This window comes from Anolis carolinensis, chromosome 2, assembly GCF_035594765.1.
Source record: "Anolis carolinensis isolate JA03-04 chromosome 2, rAnoCar3.1.pri, whole genome shotgun sequence".
Taxonomy (NCBI): Eukaryota; Metazoa; Chordata; class Lepidosauria; order Squamata; family Dactyloidae; genus Anolis; species Anolis carolinensis.
This window is the reverse complement of record NC_085842.1, coordinates 18,163,629-18,183,110: the sequence shown is the minus strand read 5'-3', so window position 1 is coordinate 18,183,110 and position 19,482 is coordinate 18,163,629. Positions and strand designations below refer to the sequence as shown.

General features: G+C 43.3%; 1 protein-coding gene across 5 annotated transcripts in view; it reads right to left on the bottom strand.

The window, feature by feature from the left end:
- Positions 1–871: 871 nt before the first annotated feature.
- Positions 872–19,482, bottom strand: part of LOC134297017 (zinc finger protein 721-like) — a 41,972-nt gene continuing 23,361 nt past the window's right edge. The window contains exons 1-6 of one of the 5 annotated variants that reach the window (XM_062973450.1): positions 8,358–8,492; positions 7,444–7,935; positions 6,107–6,233; positions 5,485–5,555; positions 3,614–3,740; positions 872–2,744 (exon numbers count right to left, since the gene is read on the bottom strand). In XM_062973450.1, the coding sequence (XP_062829520.1) occupies positions 1,675–2,744; positions 3,614–3,740; positions 5,485–5,555; positions 6,107–6,233; positions 7,444–7,824 (1,776 nt within the window). In that variant the 5' untranslated portion in view covers positions 7,825–7,935; positions 8,358–8,492 and the 3' untranslated portion in view covers positions 872–1,674. Of the gene's footprint in view, positions 2,745–3,613; positions 3,741–5,484; positions 5,556–6,106; positions 6,234–7,443; positions 7,936–8,255; positions 8,278–8,357; positions 8,493–14,973; positions 17,060–19,482 lie in introns of those variants that run through there. The other 4 variants (XM_062973452.1, XM_062973451.1, XM_062973454.1 and 1 more) reach the window with 4 other exon arrangements.

Here is a 19,482-nt window from a genome sequence, read left to right as displayed (position 1 = left end):
TGCCAACCTAGCAGTTGGAAAATGTGAGTAGATGAATAGGTACCGCTCCAGCAGGAAGGTAATGTTGCTCCATGCAGTCATATTCTTTCACAACCACACAACTGCAGCCCACAACTTTGCGGGGTTTTCCTTCTCTGTTGATCTTGCAGGGGCCTACCCACTCTCCCAGCTTCTTGTTGTCATCAACCTTTATCAGGTTGATCTGATGTTCATTGTGTTTATTGTGATTGCCTGGGCTTGGCCCCATGTTAGCCGCCCTGAGACCCTTCAAGGAGATGGAAGCAGGGTATAAAAATAAAGCAGTTGTTATTATTGGACTATGCAGTGTCTGAGATCCTGCATCTAGGCTTCTCTGAGCAGAGGCCACTTCTCCCCATGTGACCAGCCCTGTGCTGGAGGAGGAAGGGAGGGAAGAAAGGTGGTGCCAGCTTGTGAATCAAAGGCATGCTGTGAAAATAGGTGGGGATCTTGTATTAATTACACAAACACTGTTGTTTTTTACTCTACAGGCAAACTTACTTCTTTAATATTTAAGATCCAGGGACTAAAATAAAATTTTCACAGCCTGTAACAAAATCAAGGATATATAACATGGTTAAGTCTAAAATAACAGTAGCATTCATGTTTCTCAATGTAATGTGGATTAAAAGTGTGTGTGTCAGAAGCAGGGAAACAGCCAGTAAATGCTAGCCAGAGACACGGTTTGCACTTCAAGGGAAATAATAGCGTAAGCATCTTGTCCTTTGGTTTTGCCTCCGCAAAAGCACTGTATTCAGATCTGGAATCCCAGCTGAAAAACAACATGCACAAAATTGAAATTTGCAACCAAGGTGGAAAAGTAACTGGAAACTAAGCCCAGAGGAACGACTGATGAAATTACGTAGTTTAATTTTTTTTTCCAGAATAGTTGACATGACAACTGTATTCAGCACAATTGACACTGTCCTTTTACCTCCACCTATACCCAGCCATTGCACTTTATTCTGCTCCAGCTTTAGCGGTTGCAAGATATTGCCTTACTTCCAATCTTAAATATGCTCACTGCACCTGGCTATTGGTCAGTTGTGAGTACTATATTTTTATTGTATTTTATATGCCTTTTGTTTGTATAGGTTTATATGTTTGGAATGGATTTTGCTGTTGTATTTTATGGTATATTCTGGGCTTGATCCCCATGTGAGCCACCCCGAGTCCCTTATATGGGGCGGCATATAAGAATAAAGTTGTTGTTGTTGTTGTTGCTGTTGTTGTTGTTATTTAACAATTCAAAGGATTGTCACGAAGCTCCAGAGAGGAGGAACTCCACTTAGGGATTCAATTGGCAAGAATGGGAACTCCACCAAATCTTAGGCAGGACTTCTGAAAGGGTCCTGTTTGAAATCAGATGTTTGCCAACAAAGGCTAACTAGGGGAAACGCAGCATATTGTAAGCAGTGTCCAGGCGAGCAAAAGAGTTCTCCAAGAATCTTAAGTCAAGCAAAGAAGCAGCAACAACAACAAAACGAACAACAGTTTGAAACCAAGAAGAAGGTTGATGAAGAGCTCAGTCCAAAGTCAAGCCAAGTGCTACTTGAAGCCAAGGGAATCACACGTGTTCTTTGGGAAATGTTGAATGTATATTGTACAGGACCAGAATGTCCACAATCTGCAATTTCCCTGTTACAATTCATTGTATTAGTTTTGTACCAGCTCTTTGGATGATGTATCTCCTGTATGTAGTCTCTGATGGTTCAAAAAGAATGAAATCCGAACAAAACATTTCCCACATTCCTGGCATTGGTATGGCTTTTCTCCTGGGTGGAGTCTTTTGTGCCTCAACAAGTCTGAACTTGCAGCAAAACATTTTCCGCACTCCTGACATTGGTATGGCTTCTCTCCTGTGTGGAGTCTTTTGTGGCTCACCAAGTTTGAGCTGTCAGAAAAGCATTTCCCACACTCCTGGCATTGGTATGGCTTCTCTCCTGTGTGGAGTCTTTTATGCCTCACCAAGGCTGAACTGTCAGCAAAACATTTCCCACACTCCTGGCACTGGTACGGCTTCTCTCCTGTGTGGAGTCTTTTGTGGCTCACCAAGTTTGAACTCTCAGCAAACAATTTCCCACACTCCTGGCATTGGTATGGCTTCTCTCCTGTGTGGAGTCTTTTATGCCTCACAAAGGCTGAACAGTCAGCAAAACATTTCCCACACTCCTGGCACTGGTACGGCTTCTCTCCTGTGTGGAGTCTTTTGTGGCTCACCAAATTTGAACTATCGGCAAACAATTTTCCACACTCCTGGCACTGGTATGGCTTTTCTCCTGTGTGGAGTCTTTTGTGACTCATCAAGTGTGAACTGTTAGTAAAACATTTCCCACACTCCTGGCATTGGTATGGCTTCTCTCCTGTGTGGAGTTTTTTGTGCCTCACTAAGTGTGAACTGTTAGAAAAACATTTCCCACACTCCTGGCATTGGTATGGCTTCTCTCCTGTGTGGGATCTCCAGTGGTTCACTAATTGTGAACTGTAAGCAAAACATTTCCCACACTCCTGGCATTGGTATGGCTTCTCTCCTGTGTGGAGTCTTTTTTGGCTCATGAAGGCTGAACTATCAGCAAAACATTTCTCACACTCCTGGAAACTGTATGGTCCCTGTCCTGTGTGATATCTCTCGTTCTTCACCAAATGTGAACTCTGGGTAAATGATTTCCCACACATCTGGCATATGAAATCCTCGGTTGCTTCAATGATTTCTTGTTGGCTCAGATCTGTCAATTTAAATAAATAAATAAACTTTATTTGTAGATCGCCCTATCTCCCCGGAGGGACTCAGTGCAGTTTCTAACACAAATGACAAATATTCAATGTCAATAAACATATGAACATACGGGCTCTATGTGGGACTGTCCCTGAAGAGTGCCCGGAAACTTCTATTCGTCCAAACAGCTGTAGCCAGGCTACTCACAGGTGCTGGCCCTAGAAAGCGTACAACTCCACTTCTACAGCACGTTCACCGGCTGCCAATTTGTTTCCGAGACTGATTCAAGGTGCTGGTTTTGACCTTTAAAGCTCTAAATGGTTCAGGTCCAACTTACTTATTTGACCACATCTCCTCATATCAACCTGCCTGATCCGTAAGATTGTCAAGGGAGGCCCTGCGGGAGAGGACCTTCTCGATGACAGCCCCAAGCCTGCGTAATACTATTCCCAAGGAAATTAATACAGCTCCCTCCCTTTCTTCTTTCAGGAATCAGTTAAAATTCCTTTTGTTTAGGCAGTCCTTCAGCAAAGAAATTTAGACCGAAGTGCCAGAAAATGCCATACTTTTATTGACTAGAGCAATATAACTCGACCAGACGCCACATAAATATATATTGTTTTTAAATTATTTATATTAAGATGTTTTTATGTTTATTGATTGTTTGATTTAATTAAGTGCTCAGACTGATATTTCTATGATCATAAAATGCTATAAGCTGCTTAGGGTCCCTTGGGGGATATAAATAAAGATATCTTATTATTACTCTTATGTGATAAATTTCTTTAAAAGCCCAGGCTTAAGACTCTTAGCGACTGTGATGATTTAGGATAATATTGCATGTTGAAATAGAAATCCCCATCATTGCCGGAGCCTTACCAAGAGAGTCCACAATTCCATGAATCTCCTCCATGATCTGCATGTGCAAGACTTTCTGATCAGGATTCAAGAGAACCCACTCCTCAAGGGAGAAATTGACAGCCATGTCCTCAAAGGCGACTGGGCACTGGTGGAAAAAGAAAACATTTCTCACATAAAGTCTATCAAGAAAAATAATTACAAGAAAATCTTTAAAGTAGATTTACATCCCTGTTGGTTTTTTGAAAGGGAAAGGGCTGAGACCTCCATGCCACAGTTGTAAGATTTGTAGAGACGACGGGTTGGTCACAGTCAGAACCATTTCTTAACTGATATGTAGAATCAGAAATGGAATCTGGACATGTTCCAGCTTTTATTGTGGTGTCCAGAACTGGATGGTGTTATTCCAGGTGAGGTCTCACCAAAGCAGAAAGAAGGTCACCATGATTTCCCTTAATGTAGGCACTATATTCCTTTGGATGCAGTGCAAAATCCCATAGGCTTTTAAGCTGCTGCATCACATTGTTGGCTCATGTTCAACTTGTGGTCTACGAACACTCCAAGATCCCTTTCACATGAACTGTTGTCAAGGCAGGTGTCATCCATTCTGTACCCATGCACTGCATTTTTCTCCTACCTAAGTGTACTACCCTACATTTATTGTTGTTCAAATGAATTTGGTTAGTTTTGGCCCAGCTCCCTAACAAGTTATGGCCATTCCAATCTTATCTTCCAGAGCAGTGGTTCTCACCCTGTGGGTCCCCAGATGTTTTGGCCTACAACTCCAGAAATCCCAGCCAGTTTACCAGCTGTTAGGATTTCTGGGGGCTGAAGGCCAAAACATCTGGGGACCCACAAGTTAAGAACCACTGCTCCAGAGTATTAGTTATCCATGCTAATTTGGTATCATCTGAAAATACGATACGCATGTTACTGGGCCCAGGACAGAACCCTGTGGCACTCCAACAGTCAGTTCCTTCCAGAATGAAGAGGAAACATTGGTGAGCTCCCTTTGGGTTCAGTCACTCAATCAATTACAAATCCACCTAACAGTAGTGTTATCCAGCCCACATTTACTATTTCTTTTTAAAACCATGGGCCTTTCCAAAGGTTTTACTGTAGTCACCATGTGCTACATCCACTGCTTTTCCTTCTTCTACCAAGCTTGTAAGTCTATTGAAAAAACAGATTAGTCTGGCTTTGTTTTTGAGAAACTAGTGTTGCCCTTTAGTGATTACAGATGTTTTTTCTAAGTGATTCCTCACTGCCTTCTTAGTGATCTGATCCAACATCTTTCCTGTTATTTGGGTCAAGCTGACTAGATGGTAAATGTTGGGGGGTCTTCTTTTTTGTGCATTCTTAAAGATAGGGACAACCTTTGCCTCCTCCAGTCTGCTTCGGACTGTTCTCCAAGAATTCTCAAATATTATTGCAAGTGGTTCTGAAATTTCTTCTGCCAGTTCCTTCAGTACTCTTGGATGCAGTTCATGTGGCCCTGGAGACCTGAATTCATTTAGAGTGGCCAGGTATTCCTGGACTACTTCTTTACCTATTTTGGGTTGCATTTCCCCTATTACCTCATCTGCTCCATCTTGTTCAAGTAGAATACTGATTCCCTTTTGGGAGACAACTGAGGCAACGTTCTACCTTTTCCCTATCCCGTTAGCATTTCACCACCTTCTCCAGGCAGAGAGCCTATCATTTCTACTGACACAAACAAAGATCCACTTTTTATTGTTTTTAATCTCTCTGGCAAGCCTGAGCTCATTTTCTGTTTTAGCAGAAACTCCCATTCAATCTTTTCTATTTCAAAAGATGTTTGATGTTTAAGCCTGGAACAAATGACACCCAGGCAGCTCGAGTCCTCCTCTCCCAGGAATCCTTCTGCTTACCTGATTCAGTTCCACTCCATCACAAAGGGGAAGAAACGACTGCGGATTCGGCAACAACATCATTCCAGCCCCTGGAAGAGAGAGCAAGGTGTGGAAAGCTGATCACATTAACATGTCTCACAGGCTACAATTACAGTCCTAAAAAGAAGCCTATGAGGAAATGACCCTATGAACATATGAGCATTCTGCGGCCCAGGAAGATGTACAGTTTTGGAATTTAGGACTTTTTTTTTAAATCTCATTCAGTGCTGTTGAATAGCTTAGATTGACAGTAGTACTGGGTTTGGTATTTTCAATTGACGAAAGTTATTCTTTGTTGTCAGTTTGTTCTTCCAGCTCAGTCTCATGGCTCATCTTAGCTTTACCTGGGAACATACCGTACAGCTGATGTTTCAATCCCACTCAACAGTATGCAAATGCAGAAGTATAACAATAAGAGAACTCCAAATCACAATGAAATTACACTTTTGCAACCAATGCCTACCTATATAATTATCAAGGCCAAAGGATCCTGCATGTACGTCTTCTCTAGCTCAAACTGATTGTAGATGTGCTATAATCCCCTGAAGGGAAAATTACATTGGCATAAAAGACCAAAACTCCCAGAAGGCTTCCTCCTTACCTTCCAAGTCTATAGGTCTATCTCCTTCCTGCTTGGGCTCATTCTGCTGGAGACTCTGCGTAGTGTCTGATGCGGGCTCCTCTGATTCAGAGACACCAGGGTGGACTTCAATGCAGTTATTTAGGGCCTAGAAGAGCACAGAGAATTCCATAATTAGTTAGAATAGGATTTTTTCCCCAAATGTTCAGAAACTGCATTCTGAGATTGGCCACATTTCCCCTCCCATCACACTCAATGTAACATCTGGGGTGAACATATTTGAGTAGAATAGCAACTAAGCTTACATTGAATATAAAGGTGAGAGCAGGTAGGAAAAGATTTATAGAACCATACAACCATGTTTTAAATAATGATTTTAATGTGATTTTAATGGTTTATTTTATGTGTTGTCGAAGGCTTTCATGGCCGGGATCACATGGCCACACAGCCCGAAAGACATACAACGACCCTGGTTTATTTTATGTTTTGGCATTGAATATTTGCCGTATATATGTTGTGCTCTGCCCTGAGTGCCCTTTGGGGTGAGAAGGGCAGAATATAAATGTTTTAAATTAATAAATAAATAAATGTTCAAGTGAAATCTCCTTTTTTAGTTTGAAGCCATTACTCTGTGTCCTAGTTTCCAGGACAGCCGAAAACAAGGTAGCTCCCTCCTCCCTATGACTCCCCCTCACATATTTATACATGGCTGTCATGCCTCCTCTCAGCCTTCTCTTCTGTAGCTTAACATGCCCAGCTCCTTAAGCCACTCTTCACAGGGCTTGTTCTCCAGACCCTTGATCATTTTAGTTGCCCTTCTCTGGTTATATTCTAGCTTTCCCACATCTCCCCTCAAATGCAGTGCCCATAATTGGGCACAGTATTCCAGATGTGGTCTGACCAAGGCAGAATAGAGGGGTAGCATGACTTCCCTGGATCTAGACACTAGACTCCTATTTATGCAGGCCAGAATCCCATTGCCTTTTTTAGCTGCCTCATGATATTGTTGGCTCATGTCAAGAGGCAGAGGGAGCAGGGTCCGGCTTCTCCCCCACATTGGTCCCATCTTGGAAGAAAGGCAGGATGTACGCTTAATCTATCCACCAGTTCCAAGGTTAGTGAAACCAAGGCCGGGCTGTGGCGCAGGCTGGTTAGCAGCCAGCTGCAACAAATCACTCTGACCAAGAGGTCATGAGTTCGAGGCCAGCCCGTGCCTGCGTCTGTCTCTGTCTCTGTTCTATGTTATGGCATTGAATGTTTGCCTTTATGTGTGCAATGTGATCCGTCCTGAGTCCCCTTCGGGGTGAGAAGTGTGGAAAATAAATGCTGTAATTAAAATAAAGAGGCAATGTTCTCACCTGTTCTTCCTGCTTCTTGTCCTCTGCTCGACTCAGGAGGAAGCCTTCCGCCAGGGCCACCGCCTGGGAAGAGGTCTCTGCCCCACACTCTCGGACCCAGCTCCCCATCTCTGGGGGCAGGAGGCTCAGGAACTGCTCCAGGATCACCAGGTCCAGCATCTCAGCCTTGGTGTGTTGCTCTGGCTTCAGCCACTGGCGGCAGAGATCGTGGAGGCGGCTGCAAACCTCTCTGGGTCCCTCGCCCTCTTGGTAGGAGAGCTGCGTGAAGCGCTGGTGCTGTATGTGTGAATTCAGAAACGTCTGCGTAGTTCTTTCCCAGAATGCCCCACTGCTCTTGGGGGCCCTGCCCGCTTCAGTTCCAGGTGAATTGCGTCTGTCCATGTTGGAACTAGTTTGGTGAAGAAGCAAATTGGATCCAAGATGCTCTTCCTCCCTCTTCTCTCAACTGAACAGGCTCTACTCCAAAATTCTCAGCCAAAAATCACCTTTCATCTGTGAAAGAAAGGCAGAATTAGACAACAGGCTTCGGGAGGCTTTTTCTTAGAAATTAAAAAACAAGCCCTTTATTTCTTTCAGAGCGAGACACTACAAACAAAACAAAAAAAGTCCCAATCATTCACAAGCACAGAACATATAAAGCATTATATTACAATTCCCCATCTTGCAAATGACTGAGGCTAGGGGTTGTTTGCAAGCTGGGAAAGACAGTGTAGAAAAGAGCCTTCAGACATGCAGAGGCTAGCCTCCAATTTCCTCTTTGGAAGGAAATTGTTGTTTTCTATGTTCTCTTGGGGGTGTGTTAGAAGGCCAACCTGTGAGTGAAAAAGAACTGAGGCAACTTCGTCCCCCCTCCAAGTGTTGTGGGCTTCAGCCCCTCTTCGGCCCTTTGGAGAAGGTCTGGGAACAAGACTCACCAGAAGGAGAAGGAGAAAGAGACAGGCTGCAAAAAGGAGGAGGAGGAGGAGGAGGGAGAGGCCAAAGGGACAAACTCTCTCTCCCATCCCAGCAAGGAAGGGTTAAGGTGAGGGAGTTTGGTTCCTAGAGGGACAGGAAAGGCGGGTCTAAGGAGGCCCACTTCCTTGCTGCCTCTCTGGGAACCAAACTCCCTCCCCTTAACCCTTCCTTGTCCAGTGTTATACTGGAAGGAGTGGAAAAGAGCATCTCTCAAAATCCAAGGAACCAAAGGACTAAAGCAGTGGTTCCCAAACTTATTTGGCCTGCTGCCCCCTTTCCAGAAAAAATATGACTCAGCACCCCCCTGGAAAGGGGGCGTGGCTTAGAGAGGTGGGCGTGGCTCTTGCTCAAGAGGACAGGGCTGAGCCTCTCCCCTAGTCCAAGATGGGAGGTTGGCGGGGCCACAAATGGGCAGCCAGTACTGGGATAGGCGGAATTACGAGCTCTGAGGTAGGGCTGAGCTTCTATCTCTGTCCTGCGGTGCCTTCCAAGACACAGGAGGCGGGGCTAGAGGAGGGGGCGGGACCTCTTCCCAAGTGCCTGATGGTGCTGAATCTCTGGGAAGGTATACAGAGGCTCAGCCCTGTCTCGCGCTCTTGGGAAGAGGCCCCGCCCCCACCCCGCCCTTAATAATAATAATAATAATAATAATAATAATAATAATAATAATAATAATTTTATTTTTATACCCCGCCCTATCTCGCCGAAGGGACTCGAGGCGGCTTACATGGGGCCTGGCCCGATAAAACAAACAAATAACAGTAGCAAAGCAATAAAACAATTATCCCAGTAAAAAACATCAACATCAATAAAAACAATCATTAAAATCAACAAGCAGGATACAGTATTAAAAACAGGAGACTAAGTTGTAGATCCCAGGCAAAGTGCAGAATGTTACGAAATGGGGAAAGGAAATTTCACAGTAGAATGGACAATAAAGTGCAGTATAAAATGGCAAGACAACAACAATGGGACTATTATGGAATGGACAGATAGATCAATCCAGCAACAATTAAACATCGAAGGCCTTTTGGAAGAGCCAGGTTTTTAAGCTCTTCCGGAAGGAGAGGAGGGTAGGGGCCTGCCTGATCTCTCTAGGTAGAGTTCCAAAGCCGGGGGGCCACGACGGAGAAGGCCCTCTCTCTCGTCCCCACCAACCGTGACTGTGAGGGTGGTGGGAGCGAGAGAAGGGCCTCCCCCAACGAGCGAAGAGAACGTGTGGGTTCATAGAGGGAGATGCGGTCTCTAAGGTAGGTGGGTCCCAAACCATTTAGGCCTTTGTAGGTGATAACCTGCACCTTGAATTGGGCCCGGAAAATAAACAGCAGCCAGTGGAGCTCCTTAAACAGAGGCGTTGAATGTGCCCTGTAATTCGCTCCAGTTAAAAGCCTGGCTGCTGAACGTTGTACTAGTTGTAATTTCCGGGCCGTCTTCAAAGGAGAGGTATAGATTCTCAGCCCTGTCTCGGGCTCTTGGGAAGAGGCCCCGCCCCTCTTCTGGCCCCGCCCCCGTGTCCTAAAAGGTGCCATCACTGCCCCCTTGGATCGCTCCAGCGCCCACCAGGGGGCGGTAGCACCCACTTTGGGAATCACTGGACTAAAGCATGATGGAATACATATAGTCATGGATGAAAAATTCCGTATTCATAGTTAGTTAAATGTATTCCCTCCCTGCCAAACCACTGCTCCCCAACCCCACTGAACATTAAAGGTAACCAATCAGTCCAGGGAGCAGATCAAAGGAGAGCAAAGCCTCCATCCACAGCAGAAAGAGAATGTGTCAGCCCTGGGTGTAGTTCCACGGCTCCCTTTTCCCAAGGAGGAGGAACACAGACTTGGGTGGGAGATGTAACAAAATCACCCTTCACAAACAGGCTCTTCATTGAGAAATCCCCTGCTGCCATAGCTTCTCTCCAAAGCAGCATTCTGCTATGGCAGGAGAATCTGAATTTAGAGTTTTGTTAGAAGGGTGTCACTGATTTTCACATTTCAATCTTGCACATGACTGCTGCAAAGGAGGGGCAAATATCATGTTTAAAGGTAAAGGTCTTCCCCTGACATTAAGTCTAGTCGTGTCTCACTCTGGGGGTTGGTGCTCATCTTTATTTCTAATCTGAAGAGCCGGCCTTGTCCGTAGACACCTCCAAGGTCATGTGGCCAGCATGACTTCATGGAGTGCCGTTACCTTCTCACCAGAGCAGTACCTATTGATCTACTCACATTTGCATGTTTTCTAACTGCTAGGTTGGCAGAAGCTGGGGTTAATAGCAGGAGCTCACCCCGCTGTACCACTGGGGGACAGTGGAGTGAGTAGATATAGCCAGCTTGTCCCCAGTACAATTGACTGGAACTCAGTGAGGTGCCGATTTTCATCCACCTTGTTAGAATGATAAGTATTTAATATGTTAATTGGGTTTTTATATCGGCATATGATGTTTTGACTGATTATGTATTGTGGTCGGATGTATTTGTATGAATTTTATATGTTGTACACTGCTTTGAATCCCACCCATGAGAGATAGTCGGGATAGAAGTGAAATAATAATAATAATACAAAAAGAGAGCCCAAAATACATTTGGTACGCTTGAGGTACTGATGGCGCACTTGATATCCAGCGTACACCTTTGCTCCTCAATCCATTTACCTGGTTGGGGATGGAAAATAGCAATAGTGGGTCCTGCAGACTCTGAAACACAAAAATGACTTTGAAGACATGCAGACCCAGAGGCACCACCACAAAATATACCCAGTAGTAATCGTACCCGATAACCTGCTACAAGGAAAAGCATTGAAATATTTTCCAAGATGGTTTGCTCAGTCCCTAGGTGTGTGCAGTCTAAAAGGAGAGTCTCTAAAAGTAACACCAGAGAATCAAGTAGCCCTTCATGAAAAGATCCTCCACCTTGTGTGACTGTGGAGCAGAACAAACAACTCCGCATCTGTATGCTTGTCCACAATGTCCTGCCTCATGCACAGAGGAAGAACTGTTTAAAGCTACAGACAATGCTGTCGCTGTTGCCCGCTTTTGGTCTAAGACTATTTAGCTGCTTGTGATTCCCTTTATTTCATCACTTTTAAATTTATTTATTGTGCAATGCTTTTGAAATGTAATAAATAAAAAAATGGGACGATGGGAAAGAAAGGAAGATAGGGGCGATTGTAAGGAGGGAAGATAGAAGGAAAAGGAGGAGGAAAGGAAAGAAAAGGAAAGAGGAAGGAATAGATGGGAAGAAAAGGAAGGAAAGGAAGAGGAAGAAAATAGGATGCGAAAGAAAGACAGCAGCAAGTGAAGACAGAAATGGAAGAGGAGGAGGGATGGAAAGAAAAAGAGGGAGATATGGATGAAGATGAGAGAAAGAGAAAGAGAAAGGAAAGGAAAGTGGAAAGGACAGAAAAAGGTTTAAAAGGGCTCAAGGCTGTGGCAGGGAAGGCGTAGAGCTGGTGGGGAGGGCACTAGCTCTGGCGAGGCGGTGAACAGAGGTGAAGGGGACAAGCCCTGGAGCGGAGGAAGGCGAATAGTTTTTCGATAGAGTTATGAGTTGGGTCGATACAGGGAATGCCGTGGATGTAGCCTACCTAAATTTCAGTAAGGCCTTCAACAAAGTCCCTCACGGCCTTCTGGCAAACAAACTAGTAAAATGTGGGCTAGACAAAACTACGGTCAGGTGGATCTGTAATTGGCTAAGCGAACGAACCCAAAGGGTGCTCACCAATGCATCGTCTTCATCTTGAAAAGAAGTCACAAGTGGAGTGCCGCAGGGCTCCGTCCTGGGCCCGGTTCGGTTTAACATCTTTATTAATGACTTAGACGAAGGGTTAGAAGGCATGATCATCAAGTTTGCAGATGACACCAAACTGGGAGGGATAGCCAACACTCCAGAAGACAGGAGCAGAATTCAAAACGATCTTGACAGACTAGAGAGATGGGCCAAAACTAACAAAATGAAGTTCAACAGGGACAAATGCAAGATACTTCATTTCGGCAGAAAAAATGGAATACAAAGATACAGAATGGGGGATGCCTGACTAGACAGCAGTACATGTGAAAAAGATCTTGGAGTCCTTGTGGACAACAAGTTAAACATGAGCCAGCAATGTGATGCGGCTGCTAAGAAAGCCAATGGGATTCTGGCCTGCATCAATAGGGGAATAGCATCTAGATCCAGGGAAGTTATGCTCCCCCTCTTTTCTGCCTTGGTCAGACCACACCTGGAATCACACTGTGTCCAATTCTGGGCACCACAGTTGAAGGGAGATGTTGACAGGCTGGAATGTGTCCAGAGGAGGGCAACTAAAATGATCAAAGGTCTGGAGAACAAGCCCTATGAGGAGCGGCTTAAAGAACTGGGCATGTTTAGCCTGCAGAAGAGAAGGCTAAGAGGGGACATGATAGCCATGTACAAATATGTGAGGGGAAGTCATAGGGAGGAGGGAGAAAGCTTGTTTTCTGTTCCCTGTGGTTTTTATTCTTCTTTTTCACCCTGAGTTTTAACTTAGTGTTTATGTGGCCCGCCCTTGTTTTTATTGCTTTTCTGATTTTGTGCTGTAATGTATATTATTATCTATTGTATTATATCTATTTAATTGTGTTATGATGTGTTGTTTTTATATTTTGTTATATTGTATTGTTCTGGGCATGGTCCCATGTAAACCACCCCAAGTCCCCGTTGGGGAGATGGTGGCGGGGTATAAGTAAAGTTTTATTATTATTTTCTGCTGCCCTGCAGACTAGGAGGGACAATGGCTTCAAACTACAGGAAAGGAGATTCCACCTGAATATCAGGAAGAACTTCCTCACTGTGAGAGCTGTTCGGCAGTGGAACTCTCTCCCCCGGACTGTGGTGGAGGCTCCTTCTTTGGAGGCTTTTAAACAGAGGCTGGATGGCCATCTGACGGGGGTGCTTTGAATGCGATTTCCTGCTTCTTGGCAGGGGGTTGGACTGGATGGCCCATGAGGTCTCTTCCAATTCTACTATTCTATGATGGTAAAGGCTTCTTGGGGAGGCCTGTGCACACTCCCGTTGCCTCTCTGCACCTGCCCGCCCAGTTTACCATATTACACGAATGTAATGAACGTCCTAATTTTGACAGTCATTTAGCAAAACAAAGTGCGCCTTAGATTCGCATAAATGCGGTCATCTCTTTACTAGTAATTAGATGTTCTCAAGCAATTGGAAATGACTAGTTGGGAAGCTTGTATTAATTATACAAATTCTCTTTTTTTTTACTCTACATACAAACTTATTTATCTGGGAAATTACTATATTGCTTTTCCCCAACGAACTCAAGGAGGTTTACAGCAGCATTAAAAGGCACCATATAAAATAAAACCATTATAAATAGCCCGAACTGGAACTGAAGTCCTTCTTTGTAGGATATTAAAATAATCAGTTAAAATAGGTGAAAACAATTTAAAACTTCCTATATGGGGATCAACACTATAAAGCGTTATATATCCTAGGCTTTGGTGCAGTTCAATTAAAAATTAAAATTGACATATGCTTCAGACCTAAAAGAAAATTGGATGAAGCTATTCTACAGGTGGCATATAACCCCCAAAAAGCTTGGATTAATTAATAAAAACACAAATAGCAAATGCTGGAAGTGTGGAAAGGAGGAAGGAAAGTACTACCACATTTGGTGGAAGTGCAAAAAAGCAAAGGAATTTTGGTCGATGATTCATGAAACTACCCAGGCAATGTTAGAAATTAAGTTTACTAGACTACCGGAACTGTACCTATTAGGAATTTCCAAAATGCAGGCAGGTTCAAATGAGGAAAAGATAGTGACTTATTTAACAACGGCAGCAAGGATTGTTTACTCTAGATACTGGAGACAAAAAGAAATACCCTCAAAGACAGAGTGGCTAATTAAAATATCAGAAATTAAAAACATGGATAGATTAACATATTTATTAGCCAAATACCATGGAAAGCAAAGAAAAGAAACTAATTGGCAATTGGTAGATAAATATATATATAATTAGTTAAGAGATTGGGAAATAAATACGATCAAAGTGCAATTTTAAAAAAAAAGGAATAGTAACATTGTAATTGTGTTTATGCCGATTCATACTAGCAATATAAAAGAAAAGAGGCCACCCACAACAATCCGGAGAAGAAAATAAATCGAAGGATCTCGAAGAATCAAATGGAGACAATATGCAAGAAACATGGAAAAGTGGAACACACTCATCGGACAGGACTCGGAAGTCATTTTTATTCCCTCCCCCCCCCCCCCCAAACCCTCTTTTCCTTCTCCTCTAACCCTTAATTTTCTATGTCCCTTTGGCTGATGTTATCCTAGTACTCTCTACCCCCTCCGAACCCTATCCACTCTATTCCCCCCTTTATCTCCTTTTCTTTTTTCTTTTTTTCCTTTCTCTCTCTTCTTTTCCCCCCTTTTTTATAGTAATTTGTATTAAAAATCTTAATAAAGATATTTTAAAAAATAAAAGTTATTATTTTCTTCATATATAAGATCCTGGGACTTAAATTCTACAAAATAGATCAAATTCTCAGTCTATAAGAAAAACAATTATATATAACATTGTTAACTCTAAAATAACAACAACACTCATGTTTTTCAGTTTATTGCCACTAAATGCTAGTAAGAGATACAATTTGCTCATCAAGGGAAATAATAGTGTAAGCATCTTTCCTTTGGCTTGGCCTCAACAGAAGCCCTGTGTTCAATTCTGGAATCCCAGCTGAAAAATAAAATTCACAAACTGGAGCTTTGCAACCAAGGACTTCAACTTAGGGACTCAAATAACAAGAAAGGGGAATCTACCAAATCTTAGGCAGAACTTCTGAAAGGGTCTTGTTTGAAATCAGATGTTTACCCACAACAGCTAACCAAGGGAGAGGCATCCCAGTTCCATGGTGATACTGGTGTCCAGAGAAGAAAAAGAGTTCTCCAAAACAGTCCCAACTTAGACAAAGCTGCAACAACAACAAAACTTAACAACAGTTCGAAACCAAGAAGAGATCAGTCCAAAGTCAAACCAAGTGGTACTTGAAGCCAAGGAAATCACACATGTTCGTCAGGAAATGTTGAATGTGTCAGCGTGGAGGGTCAGGGTGAGTGCTGGGTGGGTTTCTTCTATTCCATCGATCATCTTCTCCAGCACCCCGATGAATTGGTTTGCAATCGTCTGCCACACCAATTCCTCTGTTCAATGTCAGACTCAAAGATATCAGTTGTCTTAAGTCCAAACATTTATTCAATATCTATAATACATATTTACAAAGCATAGCAAAAGCCATTGCTCTGAGCTGACATTTCTCTTTTGCCTCTTCGCTTGGCAAGCAACAGCTCAACACACACACTCAGAGATAAGAAAACACATTCCTCAGTCCGAAGGAAGTTCCCGGACCTCCAAGGCCGGAAATCATGCCTTATAGGTCATTAGCAGTCACAACAGGCTGTCAGTCAAAACTAGCCTGCTGTTAACTGTTTCATTACTGAAACACACACACTTGCCTAACAGCAGAAAACACTTGATTTACATTTCATACACATACAACCATAATCCAACAGAATGTATGGTCTACAGGACCAGAATGTCCACAATCTGAATTTCCCTGTTGCAATTCATTTTATTAGTTTTCTCCCAGCTCTTTGGATGATCTCTCTCCTGCATGTACTCTCTGATGGTTCAAAAAGTATGAACTCCGAACAAAACATTTCCCACATTCCTGGCATTGGTAAGGCTTCTCTTCGGTGTGAAGTTTTTTGTGGCTCATCAAGTTTGAACTATCAGCAAACCATTTCCCACACACTTCACATTGGTATGGCTTCTCTCCTGTGTGGAGTCTTTTGTGGTTCACCAAGTGTGAACGATTGGTAAAACATTTCCCACACTCTTGGCAATGGTATGGCTTCTCCCCTGTATGGAGTCTTTTGTGCCTCGCGAAGTGTGAACTGTAAGCAAAACATTTCCCACACTCCTGACATTGGTATGGCTTCTCTCCTGTGTGGAGTCTTTTGTGCCTCACCAAGGCTGAATGGTCAGCAAAACATTTCTCACACTCTTGGCATTGGTATGGCTTCTCTCCTGTGTGGAGTCTTTTGTGGCTCACTAAATGTGAACTGCTAGTAAAACATTTCCCACACTCCTGGCATTGGTATGGCTTCTCTCCTGTGTGGAGTCTTTTGTGCCTCACCAAGTGTGAACTGTTAGTAAAACGTTTCCCACATTCCTGGCAATGATATGGTTTCTCTCCTGTATGGAGTCTTTTGTGCCTCACCAAGTGTGAATTGTCAATAAAACGTTTCCCACACTCCTGGCATTGGTATGGATTCTCTCCAGTGTGGAGTCTTTTGTGGCTCACCAAGTGTGAACTGTGAGCAAAACATTTCCCACACGCCTGGCATTGGTATGGCTTTTCTCCTGTGTGAGATCTCCAGTGGTTCACCAATTGTGAACTGTAAGCAAAAGATTTCCCACACTCCTGGCATTGGTATGGCTTCTCTCCTGTGTGGAGTCTTTTGTGGCTCACCAACTCTGAACTATCACCAAAACATTCTCCACACTCCTGGAATCTGTATGGCTCCTGTCCTGTATCGTTCATGAGGTGTGAACTCTGGATAAACGATTTTCCACACTTCTGGCATATAAAAGTCATGGTTTCTTCAAATATTTCTTGTTGGTTCAGATCTGTTAATTTAAATAAAGAAACAAATAAACTTTATTTGTAGACCGCCCTATCTCCCCGGAGGGACTCCGGGCGGTTTCAATGCAAACAAAGAACCATATGAACACATTAAAACAAAATAAGTCAAGGAATAAGTCAAAAAATAAAACAATAATTACTAGAACTTAGTACCAAAGAGCAATTATCCAAAAATTAAAACTAGGGACTTATTCGCGTTAAGGCAATTAAACAGATGAAAACGTTTGGCTGAGTACAGCTCCATTTTGCTATCAATCAGAACAATTGCTTACCCTCATCACACTTCAATGCAACTCAGTATGGAGGAGCACACTTGGAGTTAATTTCTCATCACATTACAATTCTGAGGCCCTGTCCATCATCTTTCCCCCCACATTATTTGTTGAAAGAAATCCTTTTCTCTTTGGAATCTCAGCCTCCCTCAGTACTAATGGGAGATCTGAGAAGTTTCTGAACATGCTCAGTTTGTCCCTTTGGGATGCTGCCGAGAAGAGAGGAGGGAGTAAGGAAGAAGAGGGATTCAGTATTTTAGTATTATTTCTGGCATGTGGGAAGGGGGACAAACTGCAACTTAGCTCTATGTGCTCTGGGAACAAAGGTCATATACACTGTATAATACTTTTATAATCAAATACAAATAAATTACTAGGGGATACTTGCATCATTGCATATTGCAGTCACGTTTTGACATTGCAAGGCTGTTCAATGCTAATCAAGATGGCCAACTGCATTATTCCCATTTCCCTCTGATACGTGGGGGGCCCATCTACACTGCCATATAATCCAGCTTCTGAATCCCAAAGATCTGGGTACTTGCATCATTGCATAATTGCAGTCAGGCTTTGACGTTGCAAGGCTATCTAATGGTAATCAAAGAAGCCAACTGCATTATGCCCACTTCCCTCTGATACATGGGAGCCCCATCTATACTGCTATATAATCCATCTTCTGAATCCCAAAGATCTGGATACTCCCAAACTTTCCCTCCCACATTTTAAACTGGAAACAACAAATGCCATTACATTACAGGAAAGGCCAAATTCCAGATGATTTCAAAAAAATCAATTTCCCCACCACCTCCTGAAACGTTGTAAAAGACTGCTGGCCTCCACACTTTACGCAAAGAATGCTTTCTCCTATACTTGAGGCCAAACTAATGTGATGGGAACAGGGGCTTCCTGAATTTTAAGTGTAGCACTCAGTGAAATTTAGTCAATGTGATGAAGTGGTAGACCACTCTAACAAACATAATCACATATTATGAATTTAAAAGGAAAGAAATTTAAAAGGGCTAATACTTTGATTAAAAATCTAATGATTATCCCCAACTATCTGGCATGAACCATTTGGGGCTATAAAGGTAATGACCAGCACTTAGTATCTAGATGAAAAGCAGATCAGCAGCCAGGGGAGCTTTCTGTACAGAGCGCTAGTTAATAATCTAGCTGCTGTCTCTGTACCAGTTGAAGCTTCCGAACCACACTCTGATCCGCCTTCCGGCTGACCAGAAGTACCTCTGTCTTGTCTGGATTTCATTTCAACTTGTTAGCCCTGATCCAGTCCGTCACTGATGACAGGCATTGGTTCAAGATCAGGACAACATCTTTGGCAGTGAGTGGAAAGGAGTAATAGAGTTGGGTGTCATCTGCATAAATCTGACACCAAACTCCAAAACTCCAGATGATCTCTCTCAGCAATTTCATGTAAATATTAAACAGCATAGGGACAGATTTGAACCCTAAGGTGTCAAGGGCCAGGGTGTCTAACAGGAGTCCCCCAGCAACACCATCTGAGTTCAAACCTCCAGGAAGGACTGGAACCACTGCAAAGCAGGCCCCCCAAGCCCCATCCCAGCAAGCTGGCTCAGAAGGATACCATGGGTGATGGTACCAAAAGCTGCTGAGATGTCCAGGAGAAGAGAGACACATTTCCCCTGTCTAGCTCTCTTCGGAGATCATCCACCAAAGCAACTAATGCCATCTCTGTTCTATAGCCGGGTCTGAATCCAGATTGAAATGGATATAGATAATGGGTTTCATCCAAGAAACTTTGGGGCCACCACTTTTTCTAGAACCTTGCCGAAGAAGGAGAGATTTGATATTGGCTGAAAGCTGTTAATAATTTGAGTGTGATGCAGTGCCAGTTTCTTTAATAGAGGTCTTATTACTGCCTTCTTAAAACTACTAGGCATTATTCCTTGTGTCAAGTAGGCATTTACCAGCACTTTCACCCACTCCGCCAGTCCCCTCTTTGCTGATTTAACAAGCCAGGACAGGCAAGGGTCCAGGGGGCAAGTGGTTGCTTTTATTTATCCCAAGATCTTGTCCACTTCCTCAGGATGAACAAGTTGAAAATAATCCATTCAACATGGACTAGCAGATGCTCAGTTACATCCACAGAGACTGCA